Here is a 27121-nt window from a genome sequence, read left to right on the forward strand (position 1 = left end):
CCTAGCATTTGGAGAGGGGGAGAGTTGAGGTTACACTTTGTCTGGCTATTGCTAGTTAACTGTTAATGGAATTAAGGGAAGTGTGATTATTTTAAATTTCAAGGGTACATACCCTTGAAGGGAATTTTTTTAAACTGACTTCAGCTTTTCCCCACTAAGTTAAAACATGTCTCTGGAGCAGGAGTCTTGTCTTTGTCTGTGCTTGCACAGGACCACCTGAGACAATACCTCAACATTGACTGGGAGGTTTTGAGTGCTACCATAATATAAATAAAACCATGAAGGACCTGCAATCTCTGAAGCGTGTAGTATTTTTCCCCCATGATCTAAGGAGACTGTAAAGTGCTTAAGTGGGGTAAAAACGTTAGTATGAATTTATTAAACGGATTTTCTGTTCAATGGACTAAATATAAAAAACAAACAATCAGTACTTCTCAGGTTCTAAGATCTAAGATGCTGGTGAAGGCTTTTAAATATTTATATACAAAATAAGATTTACTGATGGTCAGTTATTAATCTTGATGTTTAAGTACCTTCCATTTTTTTAGTAATTGCTTTGGAATTTGAGGCATATGAGTTTAACATAATTAAACTGTTTGTTTTTCAGAAGTCCATTTTTTACTATTTACCTTTTCATTCTTATGAACTATCAATAAGTAGTGTACCAAAACTCAGCAGAGAATTTAAAACCAACCCAAGGTCCTGATCTAGCAAACAAGTTCAAAAGGGTTACTTACATCATGCTTGCCTAGTCAGGCCTCAAGGCTGTCTCTGTTTCTGCATTAAGTGATGTTACTCTGCTCAACAGGTTTTTGCAGGGAAGGTGACAGAGTGGCAAAAGCCAAAGAATGGTAGTTCTCGAATAGGTCTCCTTCTCTTATGCAGTTTTACAGAAACTCGTATAACTTCACCCGTTTGTAAAATTCAGCTCAGTACACTCGATGCTCTCTCATTAAAACCTTGAACAAACGTGTGCAGAGCATAGCCACATTGATGAACACTGGTTTTAGTCTTTAAAGTCAACGGCAGGGAACAAAAATACACTACCGTAGCTATATAATATGTTGTGTAGGTAGCAATGGCTCCTAAAATACTGCATGTAGTGCTAGTCTTCTTTTGTAAGAGACAGTGGCAAGATTAGAAGACTACAGGCACAGCCCACTGAAAGAAATCACTAACTCATGGCAGGAGAGAGGAAAATACGAAACGGGAGGTTCTCATACTCAGGCAACGGTGACAAAACAAGTGGCTTTAATTGGAGCAAGGGAGGGAAACAGAAGCATCAAATAAGAAAATTTTCTTTCAAAAGTCAGAAATTTTAAAAAAAAATCACCACCACCATAATCCATATGGCCAACCAAACATTTTAGGAAAAAAATTCTTGTAATAGATGTACAGATGGAGGCTGAGAATACAACTAATATACTTTTAAATGGTACTCAAACAAAGATTATAAGTTGTTGGTAACAGTTTCCTTGATGGAGATTGCAGGAGTAGGTCCGACATGAGTCCAGATATAGCCTTTTTCTGGTCTAGTAGGAACTGTGGGGAAGGGAGACGATCGAGATTTGAAATATTCTGAAGGTGCATGACAAACAAATTCTAAGTATTCCATTTTCCTTGGAAGATCTTCTTCTGGTCCTAAAAAACAAAGTAACATTTTTACTCCCGAGGGCATTCTGCGCCAAAAAATTAAAAATTCTGCACACAATATTTTAAAATTCTGCAAGTTTTATTTGTCAATAAATAAATGCAGAGGCTCCAGCATGGCAGTGGAGAGCACAGGCCACTGGCTGTACAAAGGTGGGAGATCACCCTGCAGCCTCTCCATCTCCCCTCCCCCGGGACACGGACTCAGTGGTGAGGCTGCACTGATCCTGACACAGCACAAGGCCTGGCCTGCCACAGAAACACCCTGGGGCCCTGCCCCTCTGCACCTGGCCTGGTCTGGCACACCAGGTGTGGGTTAGCCAGGCTCAACCAGGCAGGATTAGGGGTTAGAGGATTCTGTGTGGGACAATCTGGATGAAGGCAGCTCAGGAGCGGGTCTAGGTGGGGGAGGATCTGGATGCACAGAGGTTCGTTGGTGGTGGTGGTGGGGGTTCCAGGTGCAGGGGCAATGGGACTCTGCAGGGTCTTCCAGGTGAAAGTGGTTGGGGCTCAGCAAAAGGGTCTGGGTGTGGGGGTCTCCACAGGGGGGTCTGGGTGCAGCTAGGTGGGGGTTCAGGTTGGTCAGGGGGTGGGGCTCATCAGGGTGGGGGGGTTGAGTGCAGGAAGCTCAGTGGGGGGTGGTCTGGGTACAGGAGTGGGGGTCCAGAGGCAGGGAGTCTGGGTGCAGGGGGGCTCCAGATGCAGGGGTTGAGGTTCAGTGGGGTGGGGTTCGGGTATGGAGAGCTAGGAGGGTTCTGGGTGTACGGGATGAGGCTTGGCCGTGGTGCCCAGGTATTGGAAGTCCAGATGCACAGGGTTGGGTGGATGGGGGAGCAGCTCCCTCTTCAGTGACCCCTCCCCCCTGCAGCTGATGGAGCTATGGGAGCAGGAAGCAGGGGAGGATGCTGAGCTTCCTGCAGCTGGGGGAAGTTTCTGGGCGTGGGTCTGATACAGCCCCAGCCATTCCTTGCAGGGGAAGAGGAAGTCCTGTCCTTTCCTGCCTGCAGCCCAGCTGGGATTAGTAGCTGATCCCAGCTCAGGGTAGGAGCCACTGGCTGGGTGTCCCCAGCCCTGCGGTGATTTACCTCTCCACCAGCTAGTCCGGGTGCCTGAAACGATGTACCTGTGCAGCTAGGGAGTGGTACATGACTGCTCTTGCATCCTCCCTTTGCTTCCCTGTCAGAGTCATTTTTCTGCGGGGAAGCAAAGAAATCTGCAGGGCACATGAATTCTGCACACACACAGTGGCGCAAAATTCCCCAAGGAGGACATTTTAAAGCTTTATACATTATATATAATGGAACAACAGCCAGCAATATCTGAGAACACTACTATTTCAATCGGAAACTTTTAAAATTAGTTCCATTCTGTGTTTGAATTGAAGCATTCTTCCAGTAGTTATGAGTAGAGCTGAAAAAAATATATGTAATGAATTAAGCTGCTCTCTGTGCTTGAACTGCATGTCCAGCTCATTTTTCTCAAATATATTCATACTTGATGTTTGTAATAGAAACTGTTCTGGAACTGTCACACAGGCCTGTACAGTAAGTTGCCTACTTTATCAGCCAGGACTAATATCCCTAGGGCTAGATTCTGATAATTAAGTCCACAAGCCCACAACAATAATCACAAGGCTGTGATTATTTTTATGCATGTAAGTAATCCCATTCAATTCAAACTGTACTACTCACACACACATTTATTCCTGTGTTTTGTGTTCACAGGATCTGGGCCTAAAAACGACATGAATGATGGTCAGGGAGAACAACAAAGTGTTCTATAAACTACACCACATAGTCTATACAAGGGGTTTTTTTGTACCAGTGTAGCCATGTATACAGGTTATGATAGGAAATCTTGGCGCTTACCTATGATATAGGATGCAGGGTCAAAACAGTCTTTGGGACTGGCTACGGTAGGAATGAGCCATGTTAAAGCTGCACTCTTTTCACAGTATTGGTCCTGAATAAACCCCCTAATCTGAGCATAGTATGTTTTTCCATCCTGCTCATCAACCACTGAAACAACATCTCCAATTTGATAGTACACTCCCTGGAAGAGATACAGATAATTACTTTTTAAAAAACCTGATTTTACTAGCAACTGCCTGGAACTTTCCTCAGCTTTCTTCAGGGATGCTTTAAATACCAAATTTCCCTCCCTTAAACCATTTATTTGTAGGCACAATGATAAACTGCACCCTTCTCCAAGCGCTCCAACAATTCAGCCTTTCAAACCAAGGGAAAGGGATGCTGTAAAACTGAATTATTCTTCACCCATAGTATCGTCTGTGCATCACCACCTAATCTCTAGTGGCCTGAGTTTCTATCCTGCAGAAGTAGACACTGCCTCATTAAGACGAGTACAATTCTTCAGGGCACCACAAGAGCCAGTCTACTTGCTGTCCCCAACAGCTACATGTGATTCTAGACTCTAGAGCCAGAAGTTGTGGATTACTGACCAAGGCCTTCCATACACATGGCAGCACAAAGAGTAACTAGCCAGCAAACAGGTTTTTGGTAGCGTCAACAGGTCTTTGAGATAAATAAGTTATCAGTTAATACTGGTTTTGATTTTTCCCTTTGGAAAAAAAAAGATAAAGAACACCCTCAGTTTTTAAAAAATACTATATATGATTGAGCACTGTCCCAGATATAGACACTGCTACAAATAAAATACCTTAGACATCCTATTAAAGAAGAAAATATGAGAACATACATTTATTTTCGTAGAAGTGCTAGACGCACCAATATTTTGACAACAAAACTTCCTCAGAACATTCTTTCCCTTTGAAGTCTGGCTTATTCTTTCCTTGATTTGTCAAATATATACTGTCCTCTTGTTGAAACTTCTAGAGTGTCGCCACTGGTTTTAACATATCTGTGATATGCCCTCTACTTAAAATAGGACCCACCACACTAAATTTGAACTACTGCTGAAAGTAAATGTCAATTTTGCTTGGTTCCCAGAGTAACAGTGAAAGCTGACACTTTTTCATAAATTCACAAGTGTGTTTTTGCAATTTTTTTTCCCAATTAAAAAGCTGGCTCTCTTTACACAATGTAATGCTTAACCTCTGGAGAGAAAAGAGATTAAAACTTCTGGGGTAAACAATTTTCCATGATTGGGGGCAGCAATATGATACAACACACTGATGCTGGGATTCCCCAAGAATTCAGTTCGTAAAAGAAAGAAAACTTTTTGTAAATAAAGTCCTTTCACTATCTATCTGCGATAACTTTTGAAAGTCTTAGAGGAATATCATCTTTTGCTCTATATAAACCATAAATACCTTATGAAAGATGGATTCTGCTGTAATTATAGTGGATACAGACTCAGGAGCCTTGATGGGCTAAATAAACAACAACATAAAAACAGTTAGAAGTTACAAGGGTAAAAAAATTCATGAAGAAAATGTTATTGTATTCTAGAGAAATAGGAAAGAAAATTCTAGCAAATCTAAGATACTAAAGCACAATCTTCACATAAAAAAGAATGGACAAGAAATCAGAATTTTTCTAAATACGTCCATTTTTATAATAAAAATTGAGTCAATGACCCCACTAATGTTCATTAACTCAAAAATGAGGTCTTAAAGAGAAAGGCTGGTTATAAACTTGTATGATCAGTCTCACTGTTAAACATGAAAGCGGGGGAGAGGAGAAGAAAGCACAGGACCCTTGAGAACTCAGTTCAAACCAGGAGGCAGAATGACCCCTTACAGAGAGACATGTGAGCAAGTTTGTTTACACTGCTCAGAGCTAGGAGCAATCCAAAGCTGTGTACCTGACACTGCAACCATATCCTATCCTGACTAAAGGCTGATTGTGTGAATGAAGTTGCAAAAGAAACTACAACAGGGTCAAATGCACGTCATCAGAAATCAGGGTGGATTAAATTTAAATCAAAGCAATTTTTAATAATTATTTAAATTAGCAAGCAGGAAACCTTCGTTTAAATAACTGATTTAAATTGTTTTGTATTTGTACTTAAGGAAGGTTGATTCTTGCTTGGCAACCATTCAAACACGGTTATTGGCAACTAAATACAGGCTGTACACTAAATTTTGAGCTTTTTTGCTAACCAGGAAGATTATTATATCTATACATATTAATTATATAGCTTAACTTATATTTATTCATTTTAACATTTTATTGTGTTAGAAAATGGTGAATAATGCATTTATTAGATGATATTTTTTAACTTGCAATTGCTGTCAAACTCTATTGGGATGGAAATTCAAATTAAATTACAAATGCACAAAAACAATATTTTTTTTTATTAAATAGAACTACCTTAAATGTGTTAGATTCATAAGAAAAAAAGTTTGTAAAAACTTGTTTAATAAAAGTCAATTGTAAATACAAAACATGGAAAGTATTATCTGTAGTTAGAGAATTTAACTGACTTGTTTGTGGTCACTGTGTTCTCCAAGACTTTAGAACTAGCAGATCTCATCATCTAGCAGTTTTTGTTAATAGATTGGAAGAGGAAAAGAAGCCTTCCTGCTTTTTCAACTTCTAATTGGTTTCTTAACTTTGCATGACCTCGTATTGAACTGAACTAGCTGAATAACTAAATTGAAGAAAATATTCTCTCTGCAACTGCAGAAGAGGCTACTGCTGCCAAAAGCTAGTTTAGAATTTCAGCAAGTTCTGGTTCCAGATGCTTAGCCAGTGTTTTCCGCCAGTTCAATGATTCAACTTTATTTAAAACTTAACAGCAAACATATATTGTTCAATATTATTTATTTTAAATTATAATAATTTAATGCATCATCATAGGTTGTCACTTTCTATTTTGATTTTAAATTACAGATTTATTTTCAAAAAATAAATGTGGATTTAACTGAAATTATTTTTTTTTTAAAAAAAGGCAAACTGGATTTTTAAGGCATCGATTTTTATCCACCCTGGCAAAAATGAAGGGACTGACCCAGAAATTGGGACAGCTGAGCTGAACTCAGTTCGGGTTTAATTTGGTTTTCTGCAGAAAAGGAGTAATTCTTTGGAGAAATGGCAAATATTTCTGCAGATCTGGATTACCTTGACATGTTGGGACACTGCTTTGAGAAGACTGCAACACTAGAGCTGTGTGGCAAAAGGAGTGGCAGAACACACTACTCCGGGTTAGTCTACACTAGAAGCGCCACAGCTGTGTAGCTGCACTAATGCAGCAGTAGCGCCCCTGGTGAAGAGGCTCGAGGCAGATGGGAGAGAATTCTCCTGTGGGCATAATAAATCCACCTCTGTAGAAGACGCTAGCTGTGCGGGCAGGAGAAGGGCGCTGACATAGCCCTTAGGTCAGTGTAATTTATGTGGCTCAGGGGCCGGCTTATTCACCCCCCCGCCCCCCCAGTGACATAAGTGGTAGCTTAAACCAAGCCATAGCCAGTATAATTACAATGAGCACAAGACATTATACCCACAACCACCTTACATTTTTTAACTTGAAAATATGTCTTCTCCCTTTGCCTTTAGTGGAAACCTTCTTTTCAGCAGCCGGCGCAGATTTGTATTTTGTGTTCCTCAGCCGAGCAGACCTCCTGTGGATCTCCTGTTTGCTCTGTCCGGCGGACAATGAAACGAGAAAGCGGGGGAAGGAGCGTTCGTGTTACGGGCTGTCACCGTTCACACACTCGGTAAATGGGCTCGCCATAAAAATCGGGTTAGGCCCGACTGCGACGCCCCTCGCTCCCCGGGGGCGCATAGCGGCTGCCAGGCTTCCCCCGCAGCTCGGCACCCCGGAGTGCCCCGAGAGGCCCCGCGGCGGGCGCTGCCAGCCGGGCGGGCGCTGCAGCAGCGGGCCCCGCTCTTGGCCCGCGGGGGGCAGGAAGGCGCAACGCGACGGTGTCACGCCCCGTGTAAACCCCCAGGGAGCCCCCACCTCGGGACCCCGGCCCCTTCTCGCAGCACGAGCGGGTGCCCGGCAGCCTGACCTGCTTGCCGCCGCCGCCGCCCCCCCCGTTGCTGTGCTGCGCGGCGGCCGAGGTGGTGGCGAAGGGCCCGGGCCCCGGCGGCCCGGCGCGGCCCGTGCAGTTGTTGCAGAGGATCTCGCCCTGGCCGCCCTTCTTCCACATGGAGGAGGAGGTGCTGCGGCACACGCTGCACGTGGGCTTCAGCCCCAGCGGCATCCTCGGCGCCGGCCCGGGCCGCGGCCCCGCGCAGCCACAGCGAGCCCGGCCGCCCGAACTGGGCCGCCCCGTTCCTCCGCCGGCCGGGGCGGGTGCTGCTGGCAGCGGCGCCGTGGAGCAGCTAGGGGGCGGCAGGAGCCGAGCGAGCCCTCGGCCGGCTACTGCGCAGGTACCCGCCTCCCGCGGCCCGGCCCCCAATCCCCTTCCCCCGAGCCCAGCTCCGCCCAGCCCGGCCTAGCCCGGCTGCACTGGCCTGGCCCCCAACCTTCACGCGCTGTGCCCAGCTTCGCACTCAACTCCTCACTGCACAGCGTGGCTTGGCGGCACACCTTCCCCCCAGCCCAGCCCAGCCCAGCCCAGCCCAGCCCAGCCCGTCCACACACACAGCCTGACCCTGGACCCAACTCTTCTACACACAGGCACAGCCCGGTGCCCAGCCGCATAGCACCCAACCACCCTTCCCCTGACCACACACAGCCTGGCTCACCACCCAGCAAACCCCACCCTGCACCCAACCCCACAGCACACAGCTCAGCTGCACCCATTCCACTGACCAGCCTAGCAATCCCTCCCCCAGCTGGGATCCAGAATATGGAGGCAGCTGCACCCACCCCACAGTCTTTCTAGGATGTACCTTCCTCCCCCCACCAATAAAAAAAGTTGGGCCCACAGCAAATGGAGAAATAGACTCCATCTTATTCTGCCTTTTTGCTGTCTTGGCTTTGCAGCTCTGAGCCCTCTCCAGAACTCTGAACCCCTTGGCCCCAGTCCGGAGACTCCTCCTGCACACCAAACCCCTCATACCCAGCCCACACCCTGAACCCCTCATTTCAGGCTGCACCCCGGAGCCTGCACCCAAAGTGCATACCCCCTCCCACACTCCGAACCCCTTGTCCCCAGCCTGGAGCCCCCTTCTGCACCCCAAACCCCTCATCTCCGGCCCCACCCCAGAGCCCACACCTCTAGCTGGAGCCCTCACTCCATCCTGCAACGCAACCCTCTACCCCAGCCCGGTGAAAGTGAGCAAGGGTGGGGGAGAGTGAGCGACAGAGGGAGGGGGAATAGTGTGAGTGGGGCAGGGCCTAGGGACTGAGGCAGGGCAAGGGTGTTCAGTTTTGTGCTATTAGAAAGTTGTCAACCCTAAACCTCAATGCCATGATTTCTTATTTCTGCTGTAAATTACTTTCAATGTGAAGAAGAACTCTGTGTGCCTCAAAAGCTTGTCTCTCTCACCAACAGAAATGTGTCCATTTAAGTTGTTACCTTGTCTTTCAACAAGTGAAGGGACAGTACATTTTTGTGAAATGTAGGTAACTTTGGGACTAAAATGAGTGCTGTCCCCCAAAATGAAGGGCACTTGTGAATGATGGCAAATGAGTAAAAATAAAACCATTAAAAAACATAGGCCACAAGCCTACAATAGGGTTGGCACTAACAGAATCATGGCCATGCACAGCTCAGAGGTCTGCTTGTGCAAGTCTGACTGCAAGATCAGGGCCTTATTTTAGTCACTCAAGTCAGCAACTGTGACAAACCCATGGGGAGCAAATGTGCTGAGTAAGAAATGTGCTTTGCTAGAGCTATACTGTTCTGTAGACCAGTAAAGGACTTCAGAATGCAGGGTTGTCACTTCGTAACTTTTCTAAGCACTAAATTCATACAAAAAGTGGGGAACAGAGATTAAATTAAAATTCAAAACAAAAGAATATTTTGGCCGAGGGCTGAATTAGTAGCCTCCAAGTATATACTGCTTGGGGCCCCGATTCTGCAATTGAATGGGGCTTGAGTGGACTTCAGCCCCCACACTAGGTCAGTTGATAAGCTGAGGCCTCAGTTTGTGCCTCAGGCTGAGCCGGCCTTTTGTTAAGATATTCTTACCAGAAAAGTCAGCAGTTTCCTTTTCTTGTTTTTAGTCACTTCTCATTAATTTCTGCAATATAGAAAAATAAAGGAACCCAAATAATGTAATCACTTTTATTAACAGTAGCACAGCAATCTCCAGCTTGATGCAAAAGCACAACCTTAAAATTCAGTATGCCTCTGATTCTACAAGTTGATTTGGATGGTGGATTCCTCCACCAGTATGGAATCCCATTGATTTAACTGGGACAGATTTAAGGGTGGACTAGTTTGCAGGATTGATGCCTGTGGAAGGATGATTCAGAGGCCTTAAAATCTTCTGCATTAGATTAGTTAACTGTACGTTTTTGCCCAGACATCTCCTACTTTCAGCGGAAGTAGCGAAGTAGCATATATGAAAATGTACAGGATTTGTGGCGATATGTTTGGTGTGTCACAGTTCCCAAGGCAATTCCACCTCTAATCCCTTCATGGCCTACTTGACAGTGTTCTGCTCAGTCCTCAAGTCTCTAGATGTCACCTTTTTGGGTGGGAACCCATGATCCTCTTCTTGCAGACTGCGAATTTAGGCTGAAATTCCTCCTGCAATTCACTGTGATCATCTTAGAAAGTCTGAGTTTAGTTCAGCACCTGTAGTTCTGCACTCTCACAGCTATGATGACCAGCCAGCCTTCATAATCAAAAAGCAAAGTATTTATTTAGAACAAAAGCACTACAGAGAAAACATATGGATATAAACTGGCCATCAGGAAGTTTAGACTTGAAATTAGACGAAGGTTTCTAACCATTAGACGAGTGAAGTCCTGGAATAGTCTTCCAAGGGGAGCAGTGGAGGCAAAAGACATATCCGGCTTCAAGACTAAGCCTGATAAGTTTATGGAGGGGATGGTATGATGGGATAGCCTAATTTTGGCAATTAATTGATCTTTGACTATTAGCGGTAAATATGCCCAATGGCCTGTGATGGGATGCTAGATAGGGTGGGATCTGAGTTACTACAGAGAATTCTTTCCTAGGTGTCTGGCTGGTGAGTCTTGCCCACATGCTCAGGGTTTAGCTGATGGCCATATTTGGGGTCGGGAAGGAATTTGCCTCCAGGGCAGATTGGCAGAGGCCCTGGGGGCTTTTCGCCTTCCTCTGTAGCATGGGGCACGGGTCACATGCTGGAGGATTCTCTGCACCTTGAAGTCTTTAAACCATGATTTGAGGATTTCAATAGGTCAGACATAGGTCAGGGGTTTGTTACAGGAGTGGGTGGGTGAGATTCTGTGGCCTGCGTTGTGCAGGAGGTCAGACTAAATGATCATAATGGTCTTTTCTGACCTTAAAGTCTATGATTCTATGATATCATTAATCAATAAACAGCTTACACACATACTTACCAGGTAATATCAATCTACAACATGGCACCCGTGTGATCACCCTGGTAGGTCTCAAACACTTGCTGCAGAGTCTGTCCCCTCTTGGTCACAGTGTCAATACAGTTTTTGGATCAAGTGAGAGTGCCCCCCCCCATCCTCTATATCAGCCTGGTCGCTTTATATGCTTCTCTGTTCTTTGTTAGCTGAGCTTCTGAAACCCAGTCAAAACCAGTATATGCAGTTCCTCCCCAGAGGTTGGTACTTGTCTAGACATGTTTACCCCTCTGGGTATTTTCATTAATTACTCTCCAGTAACTTTTGTTCCTGATAGCTTGTGCTTTGGAAACTTCCAAACCGTCACTGCATTGGTTGTCTTGTTTCACTAAATAAATAATGCCTTCCCATCTGACAGGTAGCAATACAAAGGAAGAGGGGAAACTGAATCACACATGTTCCATAAAAATTAATCAGAAGTTTTCCAGTTCTCCACATGCTAACCTTTTTTATACATACAGTACAGCAGACTGCATAATGTTTGCATGGGGCTAATAAATTTTGGTAATTATTACACTAATATGACAAAGAACAGTGGTTCCCAAACTGTGGGGCGTGCCCCCTCTAGGAGGCACGGAGGAACATGGGGGAGGGGGGCGCAGAGGGGCCCAGGCCAGCCCCACGGGGGGAGGAAGGAGCACCACCTAGCCCTGCTCTGCCCCCAGCTCCTCTCCGGCCCTGGTCACAGCTCCCTTCTGCCCCTGGCCCCAGCCCTGGCTGTGGCTCAGCTCCTGGCTTCGGCCAAGGCTCCACTGCTGGCCCCGGCCCCAGCCACAGCTGCATTTCTGGCTCCAGCTGCAGCTCTGTTCCCAGCCCAGACCCCGGCTCAGCTCCCAACGTCAGCCTGGCCCCAGCCCAGATTGGCTCTGCCCTCATTCCCTTTCCACCCCAGGCCAGTTCCTTCCCCATCCCCAGTTTTTCCCCCAGCTCCACCTTCAGCTCATGCTCCTCTGCTGAGCCAACTGTGCAGTAATGGAGGCACGGCGCAGACAGATTCCATTACTGGTAAGGGGGGGCCTGACAGGAAAAGTTTTGGCACCACTGACAAAGAATGTTAGGGCATTGGCTTAAACCCAGAAAAACATGGAAATTCATTACAAAGTTTAATCCTTCCATGTCACCATTTATAAAAGAGTGACAATCCCTAACATTACAGCAGTGTGCCATGATGTACATAGGTATTGGAAGGATAGAACCTTAATGATGAATTTCAATGGAAAGCAAACATTTCTAACGATGTGTAACATTATGTCTCCATCAGCTTTTTTCATTACATTATTAATGAACCTCCACTTGTCAGAATCACATTGTTCTTTATTATAAAAGTACAGGTAATACCAATCTACCACATTGGACCACCCTGGTAGGTCTCAAACCCTTCTCGCAGGGTCTATCCTTCTTGATTACAGTATCAATACAATTCTTGGATCAAGGGAGAGTGCTCCCCAACCACTATCTCAGGCTGGTCATATTATACACTTCTCAGTTCTTTGTTTGCTGAGCTTCTTGAACCAATATATACAATTCCCCACAGGGCTTGGTAGAATCATAGAAACAGAACTGGAAGGGACCTCGAGAGGTCATCTAGTCCAGTCCCCTGCACTCAAGGCAGGACTAAGTATTATCTAGACCATCCCTGACAGGTGTTTGGGGATTTTTAAGAGCAGGTTGGACAATGATGGAGATTCTACAACCTCCCTATGCAATTTATTCCACTCTGACAGGTAGGAAGTTTTTCCTAAAGTCCAACCTAAACCGCCCTTGCTGCAATTTTTGCCCATTGCTTCTTATCCTATCCTCAAAGGTTAAGAAGAACAATTTTTCTCCCCCCTCCTTGTAACAGTCTTTTAGGTACTTGAAAACTGTTATCATGTCCCTTCTCAGTCATCTCTTCTCCAGACTAAACAAACCCAATTTTTTCAATCTTCCCTCATAGGCCATGTTTTCTAGACCTTTAATCATTTTTGTTGCTCTTCTCTGGACTTTCTCCAATTTTTCCACATCCTTCCTGAAATATGGCGCCCGGAACGGGACACAATACTCCAGTTGAGGCCTAATCAGCGCGGAGTAGAGCAGAAGAATTACTTCTCGTGTCTTGCTTATACTACTCCTGCTAGTACATCCCAGAATGATGTTTGCTTTTTTTGCAACAGCGTTACACTGTTGACTCATATTTAGGTTGTGATCCACTATGACCCCCAGATCCCTTTCCACAGTACTCCTTCCTAGGTAGTCATTTCCCATTTTGTATGTGTGCAACTGATTGTTCCTTCCTAAGTGGAGTATTTTGCATTTGTCCTTACTGAATTTCATCCTATTTACTTCAGACCATTTCTCCAGTTTGTCCAGATCATTTTGAATTTTAATCCTATCCTCCAATGCGCTTGCAACCCCTCCCATCTCGGTATTGTCTGCAAACTTTATAACTGTACTCTCTATGCCATTATCTAAATCGATGATGAAGATATTGAACAGAACTGGACCCAGAACCGATCCATGCGGGACCCCACTTGTTATGCGCTTCCAACATGACTGTGAACCACTGATAACTACTCTCTGGGAACGATTTTCCAACCAGTTATGCACCCACTTTATAGTAGCTCCATCTAGGTTGTATTTCCCTAGTTTGTTTATGAGAAGGTCATGCAAGACAGTATCAAAAGCCTTACTAAAATCAAGATATACCGCATCTACCACTTCCTCCCTATCCACAAGGCTTGTTACCCTGTCAAAGAAAGCTATCAGGTTAGTTTGACATGATTTGTTCTTGACAAATCCATGCTGACGGTTACTTATCACCTCATTATCTTCTAGGTGTTTGCAAATTGATTTCTTAATTATTTGCTCCATTGTCTTTCCGGGTACAGAAGTTAAGCTGACTGGTCTGTAATTCCCTGTCCTTATTTCCCTTTTTTATAGATGGGCACTATATTTGCCCTTTTCCAGTCTTCTGGACTGTCTCCCATCTTCCATGACTTTTCAAAGATAATTGCTAATGGCTCAGGTATCTCCTCAGTCAGCTCCTTGAGTATTCTAGGATGCATTTCATCAGGCCCTGGTGATTTGAAGACATCTAACTTGTCTAAGTAATTTTTGCCTTGTTCTTTCCCTATTTTAGACTCTGATCCTGTCTCATTTTCACTGGCATTCACTATGTTAGATGTCCAATCGCCACCAACCTTCTTGGTGAAAACCAAAACGAAGTCATTAAGCACCTCTGCCATGTTTACTTCTGCCATGTTTACTAGTCTAGGGATTTTCATTAAATGACTCCAATGACTTTAGTTCCTGATAGTTCATGCTTAGGTGACTTCCAATCAGTTCAATATTTGGCGTATTATGTTACCAATTGCATAATTACCAGACAATATTTACAAGGGTCATTCTTCCTTTGTTCCATTCAAATATAATACCTGTGGCCAAAGGGAATTGCAGCCAATATTTTTGCTTTTGAGGATGTCCTGCTTTGTACGGGCTTCTGAGCCATTTTTTATGACTTCTCTTTGCTCTTCTGTTTCGCACCAGTTGTCTAAGAAACTCTGCATTTTAAATTACAGTTTTTCTCCTCCCCTTCCTGTTTTAAAACCTTTCCTTTTCCTTTTTTGTTCCTTTAAACTTTGTCCCGAACCCTTTGTTTCTTTTCTTTCCCTTCTTCTTTAAGTCTTCCCTATAGAGCTGTATGTATTTTTTAATTATTTCAGTATCTTGTGTATCAGAGTTATCACAAGGCGACCGCTATTTCTTTACTCCACCTTTAAAGTTAAATTCTTCCCCACCACCTGCCCTGCTTTTCTCTAACTTCCTTTCCCAACTGTTACTCTTACAGTTCTGCTACCTATAGCTTCTGTGCATCATGTTGCCATAGTGTCCCTTGTCAGAATAGAAACAAGGGTGGAAAAGGGTGACCACTTCCATCCCAGACTGGTAACTAATATATTTTGTTAATGCATGGAAGAACGTTGGGGGGGCAGCAGGGCTCGGGCTAGTCCCCAGGGGGGCAGGGAGGGAGCACCACCCAGCCCCTCTCTGCCCCCAGCTCTGCTACGGTCCTGCCTGGCCCCATCCCCAGTCTCGGTGCGGCTCCGCTCCTGCCCTCAGCTGCTGGCCGTGGCTCCATTTCTGGCCTGGGGGTGGGGTCGGGGTCAGGAATGGAGCCACACCTGGCCGCAGGTCTGGCTACCAGCCCCTACTGCAGCCGGGCTGCTGCTCCACTCCCAGCCTCAGTCCCTGACCATGGCTCCAGCCCTGGCCCTGCTCCCGGCCCCAGACCCACCCCCAGTTGCATCCCCAGTCTTGGCTCCCTTACCCCTATCCACATCCCTCTCCCCCGCCAAGCCGTGGCCACGCTCCCGGGCCCAGCTCTGGGAGGGTGTATGTGTGTTGGGGCAACCCTCAAAAGTTTGGGGACTACTGGTCTACAGAGACACTGTGTTGCCCAGACTACTCTGACATAAGCCCTACGCCTCTTGTGGTGGTGAAGTAATTATGTCGAAGTAGTAGGGCACTTACATTGGCAGGAGCAAGGCTGTAGTGTGTAAACTGACATGATAGGTTGACGTAAGCTGCCTTACGTTGACCTATCTGTGCAATGTAGACCAAGCCTGAGTCACCTAACACCAGGATAGGGGTTCCTAGTTGTGGAGTGAAAACTGAGAAAAGTGCCTAACTCCTTTAGAGGGGAGCAGCTTCAGACACACCCCTCTTTTTAGCATCTTCCATGGGCTAGCTTAGGCAGCTCCCCACAGAGCATGCTGGCCCGTCTCTCCCCATTCATTGTATGTGGGTTTGTGGACCCTGTTCTTGTTCCAGTGATTTTCTAGGTACCTAAAAGTTTGCTGTTGCAAGCCCTAAGTCCCTTTGTGGATCTGGGCCTGCCCCTAATCTTTTGCTGATTTCTTGATGTCCCTGTATGGTAGAGCCAGATCTAGCTCTGGGGCTGCAGTGAGTGCTATCAGCTGCTGGGCTGTGGCCCACAGGCTGGGAACACCAGAGCTAGCTGAGTGGTGCAGCATACCTGTGCCGCAGCTGGAGTTGGGAAGGAAGACTGGTAGCTCCCCATGAAAGTAGAGGCTCTTTCTGAAGAGCTATTCATTGGATGCTACTTCTCCCTTGTTTAATCCAGAGGTTTGACATTGTATGCTTATCCTCGAGCCAAACCCACAACCCAATTTATTTGCATACACTTGTCTTTCAGCAAGGTTATGTCTTGCAAAGGCTCAGCTGCCCCACTGGAAAATCCCTTTTACACCTGTTTCCCATTTGTGCCCCCAAGTAAGCATATGGGGATACGTGCTTGCACAAGCTTTTGAAAATTTGGCTCTGAATCTGTCAGCTGCTTTCTGACACTTGAGTAATATGTTATAAGACCCAGCCCTGCCCATCTGTGACTAATTAAAGGAAACTGCAGCTACATCAATATCAAACAGCAGTTAGTGAGGCAGTCTGAGGGGCTGGCTACACTTGCAAGTTAGAGCACATTAAAGCAGCCCCAGGCGCCCTAACTCATGACCTGTCCACACTGGCAAGGCACGTAGAGCGTCTGGACTCTGCAGCTAGAGCACTCCTGGTAATCCACCTCCACGAGAAGCATAACGCTTGCTGCGCCTCGGCTGAAATGCCCCAGCACCAGTGTGAATGAGGTGTTGCATTACTGTCATAAATATAAAGGGAAGGGTAAACCTCTTTAAAATCCCTCCTGGCCAGAAGAAATCTCCTCTCACCTGTAAAGGGTTAAGAAGCTAAAGGTAACCTCGCTGGCACCTGACCAAAATGACCAATGAGGAGACAAGATACTTTAAAAAGCTGGGAGGAGGGAGAGAAACAAAGGGTCTGTGTGTCTGTCTATATTCTGTCTTTGCTGGGGATAGACCAGGAATGGAGTCTTAGAACTTTTAGTAAGTAATCTAGCTAGGTACGTGTTAGATTATGATTTCTTTAAGTGGCTGAGAAAAGAATTGTGCTGAATAGAATAACTATTTCTGTCTGTGTATCTTTTTTGTAACTTAAGGTTTTGCCTAGAGGGGTTCTCTATGTTTTGAATCTAATTACCCTGTAAGGATCTACCATCCTGATTTTACAGGGGGGATTTCTTATTTCTAATTACTTCTATTTTTATTAAAAGTCTTCTTGTAAGAAAACGGAATGCTTTTTCATTGTTCTCAGATCCAAGGGTTTGGGTCAGTGGTCACCTATGCAAATTGGTGAGGCTTTTTATCCAACATTTCCCTGGAAAGGGGGGGGTGCAAGTGTTGGGAGGATTGTTCATTGTTCTTAGGATCCAAGGGTCTGGGTCTGTAGTCACCTAGGCAAATTGGTGAGGCTTTTTACCAAACCTTGTCCAGAAAGTGGGGTGCAAGGTTTTGGGAAGTATTTTGGGGGTAAAGACGTGTCCAAACAGCTCTTCCCCAGTAACCAGTATTTGTTTGGTGGTGGTAGCGGCCAATCCAAGGACAAAGGGTGGAATATTTTGTACCTTGGGGAAGTTTTGACCTAAGCTGGTAAAGATAAGCTTAGGAGGTTTTTCATGCAGGTCCCCACATCTGTAACCTAGAGTTCAGAGTGGGGGAGGAACCTTGACAATTACTATACTGTGATCGGCCTCCGGAAATGTCAAGTGACCACTCTTGTCATTGTTTTGAACTCAGCTGAAGGAATGCAGATATGCCCTTTCAATGATCCATTTCTGACAGCCGGCTGCTTATCTGCCCCGGGACAAAGCAACCACTAGTGTGGAATGTTGTTGCTTTGAGTGTGTGAGAGAGAGGCAGGTGGGGAGGGGGGTCTGCTGCTGTCTGAGCTTACAAGACAGCATGCTGACATGCTCTCAGCCCCCCAGAACCCCACTCTCTCTCCCCCCACATACACACAACACACTCCCTGTCACACTCAACCCCCCCATTGGAAAAGCACATTGCAGCCACTTGCATGCTGGGATAGCTACCACAATGCACTGCTCTTTGTGGCATTGCAAGAGCTGCTAATGTGGCCACGGCAGTGCGCTTGAATCTGACAGTGTGGACGCACTGCAGCGCTTTCCCTGCTGCGCTCTCTGAGGGCTGGTTTAACTCCCAGCGCTCTACATCTGCAAGTGTAGCCATGCCCTATGTTTGGTGTATAGAAGCCTTGCAGTAGACGCTAGTTATTGTTCAGTTTAATAAGAAGTTACAGGAAGAGTGGAGGTTTTGGTCCAATAGCGATTTCAGGAGGTAGGGAGCTAGAGTTCAGCTGTGCTCTGAAGGTTGGGACTATTATAACTCATTTTGTTGGTTGATTTTTTATTTTGTGTATTTTTTCAGTGTTCTGGTTCTTTATTTTTGTAAATATAGTCCAGTTATTCTTTGGGTGATGATACTGTTATTGAAACTAACAAATTTAACCTAGTCTGTACCATTGAGATTATGTTTATATTTAATCCTTCCACCAGCATGGATAAGCAACTAACTATTCACTTCTTTCGTGTTCACAATATTTTGTGTCAATTTCCAGTGTTGAAGGGGATGTCTAAATCAACTCCCTTCACAGCTTTGAGCTGGCATTAAAACAAACAGCCCCACATGAAAACAGTTCAACATATCAGGTTCTGTTCAAAACCTTGCCATAGAACACCTACAACTGTCTAACAACTTTTTTTATTTTCAAATCTGCAAATCTCTGCTAAAAGTCCCCCACCCCACAAAATGTAATATTTATGACAAAACAAGTTTCAGGTTTTTTAATACCCTTGAGTGCTGCCCCATAATAGCATTACACTCCTGTGTTTTTGTATTTGCCATCATCTCTAGCTCTAATAAAAATAAAAGTTAAATGTTCTAAAACTTCCTGCATATCATATAGTCACCCTGTGCCTTTCACTGCCACCAACAGCTCTCAGCCAAATGCTCTGGAATGCTCTTTAAAAGAGGTTGGTAGCTCTATGATTAACAAAACAATCTTAGCTATGCTGTTAAAATAATAAAGGTATTCACATACCATACTTCAGGACAGATAGTCTGTTGCTGGCACTATTCTAAAAACAAAGTCAAGGACTTGATAACAAAGATTAGAAAGGGCTCCTGCCCTGCCCTTCCAGTCTTGTACAGCTGCTAACAGATACACCCATGCTGGATCACTTCCTTTGAAGCATTAAGTTTTGGCCACTGCTGGAAGCAGGATACCAGAATACATTATTCAACAGTCTGATTTGGTATAGTGGCTCTTAAGGTGCTTTAATTCCCATAAGTGACATGACATGATGCAGTTTTTACTAGGAGGGTAAAGTAGTACAGTTTTCCTGAAGAGGACTATGTCCTGTTCTCTCCCCTGCACCGTTAAATCATGAGGGCAAAATCCTGGTCCCTTTGAAGTGTATGTGAAAGCTCCTATTGACTTCAAGGTGACTAGAAAGCCCTGCATGGTTAATTATTAAATTATGTCCTGCAGTTCTCTGATTTGCAGTGGTGTGGATGGTGGTGAATACTTTTGTTTTGGTTTTTTTGGGTGGTGGTACTAAGAGACACTAAGTGCATGGAACAAAGAGAGAGATCATAGGGTCTTCAGGACAGGGACAAAATCTGCCACCTGTTGTCTATATCATAGAACTGGAAGGGAGCGAGAGGTTTCTTGAAAGTGGAGATTAAAAAAAAATAGTCGTCAGGCCTTAAATAAGGCTGTGTCTACACTACGGACCTTACAATAGCACAGCTGCAGCACTGCAAGGTAGCTGCTCTATGTGTAGCTGCTCTATGCCAGTGGGAGAGAGCTCTCCCACTGGCATAACTAAACTAGCCCCAACGAACAGTGGTAAAGCTATGTTGGTGGGAGAGCATCTCCCGCTAACATAGCGCTGTTCACACCAGCGCTTCTCCTGGACGCTTTCCCGTTGACCTAGCTTCCGCCTCTCGGGGAGGTTGAGTACAGATGTCGATGGGAGATGGCCTTTCCCGTCGACTTAGCATGTCTTCACCAGACCCTCTAAATGGAGTTGGTAGTGTAGACGTGGCCCAAGTCTTTCTTTTCTTATCACCACTTAACGTGTGTGGGTGGCTGCCAGCAAGTATCTTTAATCTAAGGGCAATCCCAGACATGGTTAAATCTGATGGCCACCTTCATTCAGGCCAAACAGAAGAAGTAATTAAGCTCCTTTGTGGAACAATAGAAGCTGTCGTGAATATAAAGGGAAGGATAACCACCTTTCTGTATACAGTGCTATAAAATCCCTCCTGGCCAGAGGCAAAACCCTTTCACCTGTAAAGGGTTAAGAAGCTAAGGTAACCCCGCTGGCACCTGACCCAAAATGACCAATGAGGAGACAAGATACTTTCAAATCTGGGGAGGGGGCGGGGGGGAACAAAGGGGTCTGTCTGTCTGTCTGTGTGATGCTTTTGCCGGGAACAGATCAGGAATGCAAGCCTTACAACTCCTGTAAAGTCAGGTTTCAGAGTAGCAGCCGTGTTAGTCTGTATCCGCAAAAAGAAAAGGAGGACTTGTGGCACCTTAGAGACTAACAAATTTATTTGAGCATAAGTCAGTAAGTAATCTAGCTAGAAAATGCGTTAGATTTTCTTTTGTTTAATGGCTTGTAAAATAAGCTGTGCTGGAGGGAATGTATGTACCTGTTTTTGTGTCTTTTTGTAACTTAAGGTTTTGCCTAGAGGGATTCTCTGTTTTGAATCTGATTACCCTGTAAAGTATTTACCATCCTCATTTTACAGAGGTGATTCTTTTACCTTGTCTTTAATTAAAATTCTTCTTTTAAGAACTCGATTGATTTTTCATTGTTCTTAAGATCCAAGGGTTTGGGTCTGTGTTCACCTGTACCAATTGGTGAGGATTATTATCAAGCCTTCTCCAGGAAAGGGGGTGTGTAGGGCTTGGGGGGGATATTTTGGGGGAAGATGTCTCCAAATGGTCTCTTTCCCTGTTCTTTGTTTGAAATGCTTGGTGGTGGCAGCATACTGTTCAAGGACAAGGCAAAGCTTGTACCTTGGGGAAGTTTTTAACCTAAGCTGGTAAGAATAAGCTTAGGGGGTCTTTCATGCAGGTCCCCACATCTGTACCCTAGAGTTCAGAGTGGGGAAAGAACCTTGACATGGTGGCAGAGTGGTGGGATCATTTTGAACCAGAGATCATTTTGAAGCAGAAGCACAGTAGGATTTTAAAAGGACAATTTTTTTCCCCTTTGGCTGCTTGGAAGCAGGTTTTAAGCTGAAAGCAGTTAGTTTTTTCTGTCTCTGCCTGGGGACAGAGCAGCTCCATAACAAAGGACTTTTCTGTAAGCTGAGAACAGCTATCAGAGACAAAAGGTATCAGGTTACAGCACAGCAAAATTTTACAAATCAGGTTTTATTTTTTTTTCTAACTCTTGGGAATAGCTAGGTTAAAAACAGAGGGGCTAGGATGACAGAAAGCAAGACCAAACAGAGGCTGGAGTTAGCCAGACTGGAAGCCAAAGAAAAAGAAATGGAGGCAGCAAAAGAGGCAGAGAAAGCCCAGGAGGCTGCCCAACAGAGAGCTAAGGAGGCAGAGAAAGCCCAGGAGGCTGCCCACCAGAGAGCTATGGAGGCAAAGGAAAAAGAAATGGAGGAGAGGGGAAAAGAGAGGAAGCATGCATGGGAGATAGAGAAGGCAAAGGCTCAGCAGAATATACCGGATAACCCTAACAATCCTTCCCCAACAATCCACAAATGGGAGCGACTATGTCCACAGTATGATGAATCCAGTGATATTGCTGAATATTTTCTCACCTTTGAGAGACTGTGCACACTGCATAAAATTCCTGAAGCTCACAAGATGACCACATTGGTCACAAAATTGACTGGAAGAGCTCTGGACATATTCAGTAAGATGCCTATTGATGAGGTTTCTGACTGTAATAAATTCAATGATTTGGTTTTAAAGCAATTTCAAGTTACACCTGAAACTTACAGAGTAAAATTTCATACCCTTACGAGAGGGCCTGGACTAAGTAATGTGGCTTATGTAAACCAGATGACAGATCTGTTTGATAAATGGCTCAATGGATGGGCTGTAACGAACTTTGGAGGAATGCGGGATTTGATGATACTGGAGAAATTCCTGAAGATGTCCAAGGATGATATAAAACAGTGTTTATGGGATAAGAAAATGGACTCAGCAGGAAGTCTTGCGTCTTATGCTGATCAATACAAGCAGTCTCAGACCGCCAGAGAGGTGGGGCAAACCAGAACAAAATGGGTGGAGAGAGGAGAGGGGAACAACCCTGGTCGCAGTTGGAGTGGATACCAGAAGGGACAACCTCAGACCACACCCTACTACCGGGGGCAGCCCAAGGCCCCAACTACACCCCAAGGAACACTCCAGACACCTTATCGTCCCACCACACTGTTCTCCAGCAATCCACCTCGCCCCAGTGACCAGTCGGGGCATATAAAGGCCAACTGCTCCAAGAATCCCAACAGATTACAGTTCATTGCACCGGAATCACACCAGAGGGCCTCAGGCCCAGATGCCTCCCAGATACCCTCAGACCGGAAAGAAACTGTGAGTGTGGGCGGGAAGAAGGTCACAGCATGGAGGGATACCGGAGCACAAGTGTCGGCTATCCATGCTTCCTTAGTGGACCCCAATTTAATCGACCCAGAGGTCCAAGTGACGATTCAACCCTTCAAGTCAAACTCTTTTGACTTGCCTACAGCCAAGTTGCTGGTCCAGTACAAGGGCTGGTCAGGAACGTGGACTTTTGCAGTCAATGGTGATTATCCCATCCCCATGCTGTTGGGGGGGAGACTTGGCCAATCATGTGAAGCTAGCCAAGAGGGTGGGAATGGTCACCCGCAGCCAGGATAAGCAAGCTCTCACACCTAGCTCTGTTCCGGAAACTTCTACCAGGACCCGGTCAGAGGTGATGGAACTGGACCTCATGCCAACATCTGCAACAGCAGTAGTGGATCCAGTCACAGAGACCCAGACAGAGCCAGTCCCAGAACCGGAATCAGTGGAACAACCAGCACCAGAACCATTGCCAGTACTGAATCCAGTACTTGCAACCCCAATACCAGCGGGCCCCACTGAACCTGCACTGGCAGCAGCAAATAATCCTACACAAGAGGCTCAGCTGGAGCCTGAACCCCAACATAGTGCACCAGCGGAGAGCGGTTCACAGTCGACAGAAACAGACCGATCACCTGCATCGCTTCCAGAGGGACCAAGCCCAGGTCCACAATCCAATGAGGAACTGATGTCTCCAGCATCAAGGGAACAGTTCCAGACTGAACAGGAAGCAGATGGAAGCCTCCAGAGAGCTTGGACGGCGGCACGGAGCTACCCACCGCCTCTCAGGTCTTCTAATCGATCCAGGTTTGTTGTAGAAAGAGGACTTTTCTCCAAGGAAACTCTTTCTGGTGGACACCAGGAAAACTGGCATCCTCAGAGACAGTTGGTAGTTCCAACTAATATCGGGTAAAGCTCTTAAGCTTAGCCCACAATCATCCTAGTGGCCATGCTGGGGTGAACAGAACCAAAGACCATTTGGGAAAGTCATTCCACTGGGAGGGAATGGGCAAGGATGTTTCTACCTATGTCTGGTCTTGTGAGGTGTGCCAAAGAGTGGGAAAACCCCAAGACCAGGTCAAAGCCCCTCTCCAGCCACTTCCCATCATTGAGGTTCCATTTCAGCGAGTAGCTGTGGATATTCTGGGTCCTTTTCTGAAAAAGACACCCAGAGGAAAGCAGTACATACTTCATGGATTTTGCCACCCGATGGCCGGAAGCAGTAGCTCTAAGCAACACCAGGGCTAAAAGTTTGAGCCAGGCACTAACAGACATTTTTTGCCAGGGTAGATTGGCCCTCTGACATCCTTACAGATGCAGGAACTAATTTCCTGGCAGGAACTATGGAAAGCCTTTGGGAAGCTCATGGAGTAAATCACTTGGTTGCTACCCCTTACCACCATCAAACAAATGGTCTGGTGGAGAAGTTTAATGGAACTTTGGGGGCCATGATGATAAGTAAATTCGTAAATGAGCACTCCAATGATGGGGACCTAGTGTTGCAGCAGTTGCTCTTTGCCTACAGAGTTGTACCACATCCCAGTTTAGGGTTTTCCCCATTTGAACTTGTATATGGCCGCGCGGTTAAGGGGCCATTACAGTTGGTGAAGCAGCAATGGGAGGGGTTTACACCTTCTCCAGGAACTAACATTCTGGACTTTGTAACCAACCTACAAAACATCCTCCGAACCTCTTTAGCCCTTGCTAAAGAAAACCTAAAAGATGCTCAAAGAGAACAAAAAGCCTGGTATGATTAAACATGCCAGAGAGCATTCCTTCAAAGTAGGGGACCAGGTCATGGTCTTAAAGGTGCTCCAGGCCCATAAAATGGAAGCATCATGAGAAGGGCCATTCATGGTCCAGGAGCGCCTGGGAGCTGTTAATTATCTCATAGCATTCCCCACCTCCAACAGAAAGCCTAAGGTGTATCATATTAATTCTCTAAAGCCCTTTTATTCCAGAGACTTAAAGGTTTGTCAGTTTACAGCCCAGGGAGAAGATGACGCTGAGTGTCCTGAAGGTGTCTACTACAAAGGGAAAAGTAATGGTGGCGTGGAAGAGGTGAACCTCTCCATGACCCTTGGGCGTATGGAGCGACAGCAGATCAAGAAGCTGTGCACTAGCTACGTACCGACATTCTCAGCCACCCCAGGACTGACTGAACGGGCATACCACTCCATTGACACAGGTAATGCTCGCCCAATTAGAGCCCAACCTTACTGGGTGTCTCCTCAAGCTAAAACTGGTATAGAACGGGAGATCCAGGATATGCTACGGATGTGGGTAATCCGCCCCTCTGGCAGTGCATGGGCATCTCCAGTGGTTCTAGTTCCCAAAAAGGTTGGGGAGATACATTTTTGCATGGACTACCGTAAGCTCAATGCTGTAACTCGCCCAGACAACTATCCAATGTCACGCACAGATGAACTATTAGAGAAACTGGTACAGGCCTGGTTCATCTCTACCTTGGATTTAACCAAGGGGTACTGGCAGGTACCGCTAGATGAATCCGCCAAGGAAAGGTCAGCCTTCACCACACGACGGGCTGTATGAATTTAATATGCTTCCTTTCGGGATGTGGAATGCACGCACCACCTTCCAAAAATTTGTAGATGGTCTTCTAGTGGGATTGGGAGAATATGCAGTCGCCTACCTTGACGATGTGGCCATATTTTAGGATTCCTGGGCAGAACACCTGGAACATCTACAAAAAGTCCTTGAGCGCATAAGGGAGGCAAGACTAACTGTTAAGGCTAAGAAGTGTCAAATAGGCCTAAACAGAGTGACTTACCTTGGACACCAGGTGGGTCAAGGAACTATCAACCCCTTACAGGCCAAAGTGGATGCTATCCAAAAGTGGCCTGTCCCAAAGTCAAAGAAACAGGTCCAATCCTTCTTAGGCTTGGCCGGTGATTTGTACCGCAATACAGCCAAATTGCCGCCCCACTGACAGACCTAACCAAAAAGAAACAGCCAGATGCAATTCAGTGGACTGAAGAGTGTCAGAAGGCCTTTAACCAGCTTAAAGCAACACTCGTGTCTGACCCTGTACTAAGGGCCCCAGACTTTGACAAACCGTTCCTAGTAACCACAGATGCATCCGAGTGTGGTGTGGGAGCAATTTTAATGCAGGAAGGACCGGATCAAGAATTCCATCCTCTTGTGTTTCTCAGCAAGAAGCTGTCTGAGAAGGAAAGCCACTGGTCAATCAGTGAAAAGGAATGTTACGCCATTGTCAACGCTCTGGAAAAGCTACGCCCATACATTTGGGGACAGTGTTTCCACCTGCAAACCGACCATGCTGTGCTACAGTGGCTTCCTACTGCCACAGGAAATAACAAAAAACTTATTCGGTGGAGTTTAGCTCTCCAAGATTTTGGTTTCAACATACAACACATTTCAGGAGCTTCTAACAAAGTGGCTGATGCACCCTCCCGTGAAAGTTTCCCAGAATCAACTGGTCCAAATCGTCCTTAAGATGTGAAAATATTGTTACTCTTTATACAGTTAGTAGTATATTTAGAGGTGCATATGTCTTATTAACTCTGTTTTTTCCTAGAGCTCCAGGAAGAAATCACAGCCAATATTTCACCCTTTATGTGATTTGGAGGGCATGTCATAAATATAAAGGGAAGGGTAATCACCTTTCTGTATGCAGTGCTATACAATCCTTCCTGGCCAGAGGCAGAACCCTTTCACCTGTAAAGGGTTAAGAAGCTAAGGTAACCTTGCTGGCACCTGACCCAAAATGACCAATAGGGGACAAGATACTTTCAAATCTGGGGAGGGGGCGGGGGGAACAAAGGGTTCTGTCTGTCTGTATGATGCTTTTGCCGGGAACAGATCAGGAATGCAAGCCTTACAACTCCTGTAAAGTTAGAAAGTAATCTAGCTAGAAAATGCGTTAGATTTTCTTTTGTTTAATGGCTTGTAAAATAAGCCATGCTGGAGGGAATGTATGTTCCTGTTTTTGTGTCTTTTTGTAACTTAAGGTTTTGCCTAGAGGGATTTTCTGTGTTTTTAATCTGATTACCCTGTAAAGTATTTACCATCCTCATTTTACAGAGGTGATTCTTTTACCTTGTCTTTAATTAAACTTCTTCTTTTAAGAACTCGATTGATTTTTCATTGTTCTTAAGATCCAAGGGTTTGGGTCTGTGTTCACCTGTACCAATTGGTGAGGATTATTATCAAGCCTTCTCCAGGAAAGGGGGTGTGTAGGGCTTGGGGGGGAAATTTTGGGGGAAGAAGTCTCGAAGTGGTCTCTTTCGCTGTTCTTTGTTTAAAACACTTGGTGGTGGCAGCATACTGTTCAAGGACAAGGCAAAGCTTGTACCTTGGGGAAATTGTTAACCTAAGCTGGTAAGAATAAGCTTAGGGGGTCTTTCATGCAGGTCCCCACGTCTGTACCCTAGAGTTCAGAATGGGGAAAGAATCTTGACAGAAGCCATCACCCAAATTGCTGGGCCACCTGGGAAGTTTTGAGCAAGAACTAATTTAGGAGAATAAGAGTTTTCCTCCAAATGATTGAAAATGCAGAGGATAGGATATAGAGGAA

The 27121-nt window shown here is 45.5% G+C and overlaps 1 protein-coding gene and 1 long non-coding RNA gene across 2 annotated transcripts in view; one reads left to right on the plus strand and one right to left on the minus strand.

Annotated features, from left to right (window-relative positions):
* Positions 1–357: 357 nt before the first annotated feature.
* Positions 358–7855, minus strand: GATAD1 (GATA zinc finger domain containing 1). The gene is made up of 5 exons (XM_074945936.1): positions 7589–7855; positions 7090–7215; positions 4943–5002; positions 3519–3702; positions 358–1641 (listed from the first exon to the last, which is right to left on the minus strand). The coding sequence occupies exons 1-5, from the start codon at positions 7781–7783 to the stop codon at positions 1451–1453; spliced, it is 756 nt and encodes a 251-aa protein (XP_074802037.1). The 5' UTR covers positions 7784–7855; the 3' UTR covers positions 358–1450.
* LOC141983154 (uncharacterized) overlaps positions 7023–27121 on the plus strand; it is a 50184-nt gene continuing 30085 nt past the window's right edge. Inside the window, exon 1 of the long non-coding RNA XR_012638309.1 lies at positions 7023–7291. This is a non-coding gene — a long non-coding RNA (uncharacterized LOC141983154). The remainder of the gene's footprint in view (positions 7292–27121) is intronic.

This window comes from Natator depressus, chromosome 2 (assembly GCF_965152275.1).
Source record: "Natator depressus isolate rNatDep1 chromosome 2, rNatDep2.hap1, whole genome shotgun sequence".
Lineage (NCBI taxonomy): Eukaryota > Metazoa > Chordata > Testudines > Cheloniidae > Natator > Natator depressus.

Bases quoted from the DNA above. Each gene is read 5' to 3' on its own strand.
- GATAD1 (XM_074945936.1), bottom strand. From the start codon at position 7,783: ATGCCGCTGGGGCTGAAGCCCACGTGCAGCGTGTGCCGCAGCACCTCC. The intron at 7,216-7,588 runs GTCAGGCTGCCG...TCCGCCGGACAG, and splicing joins GCGGCGGCGGCGGCAAGCAG to AGCAAACAGGAGATCCACAG. The intron at 1,642-3,518 runs GTAAGCGCCAAG...TTTGTTTTTTAG, and splicing joins CCCTGCATCCTATATCATAG to GACCAGAAGAAGATCTTCCA.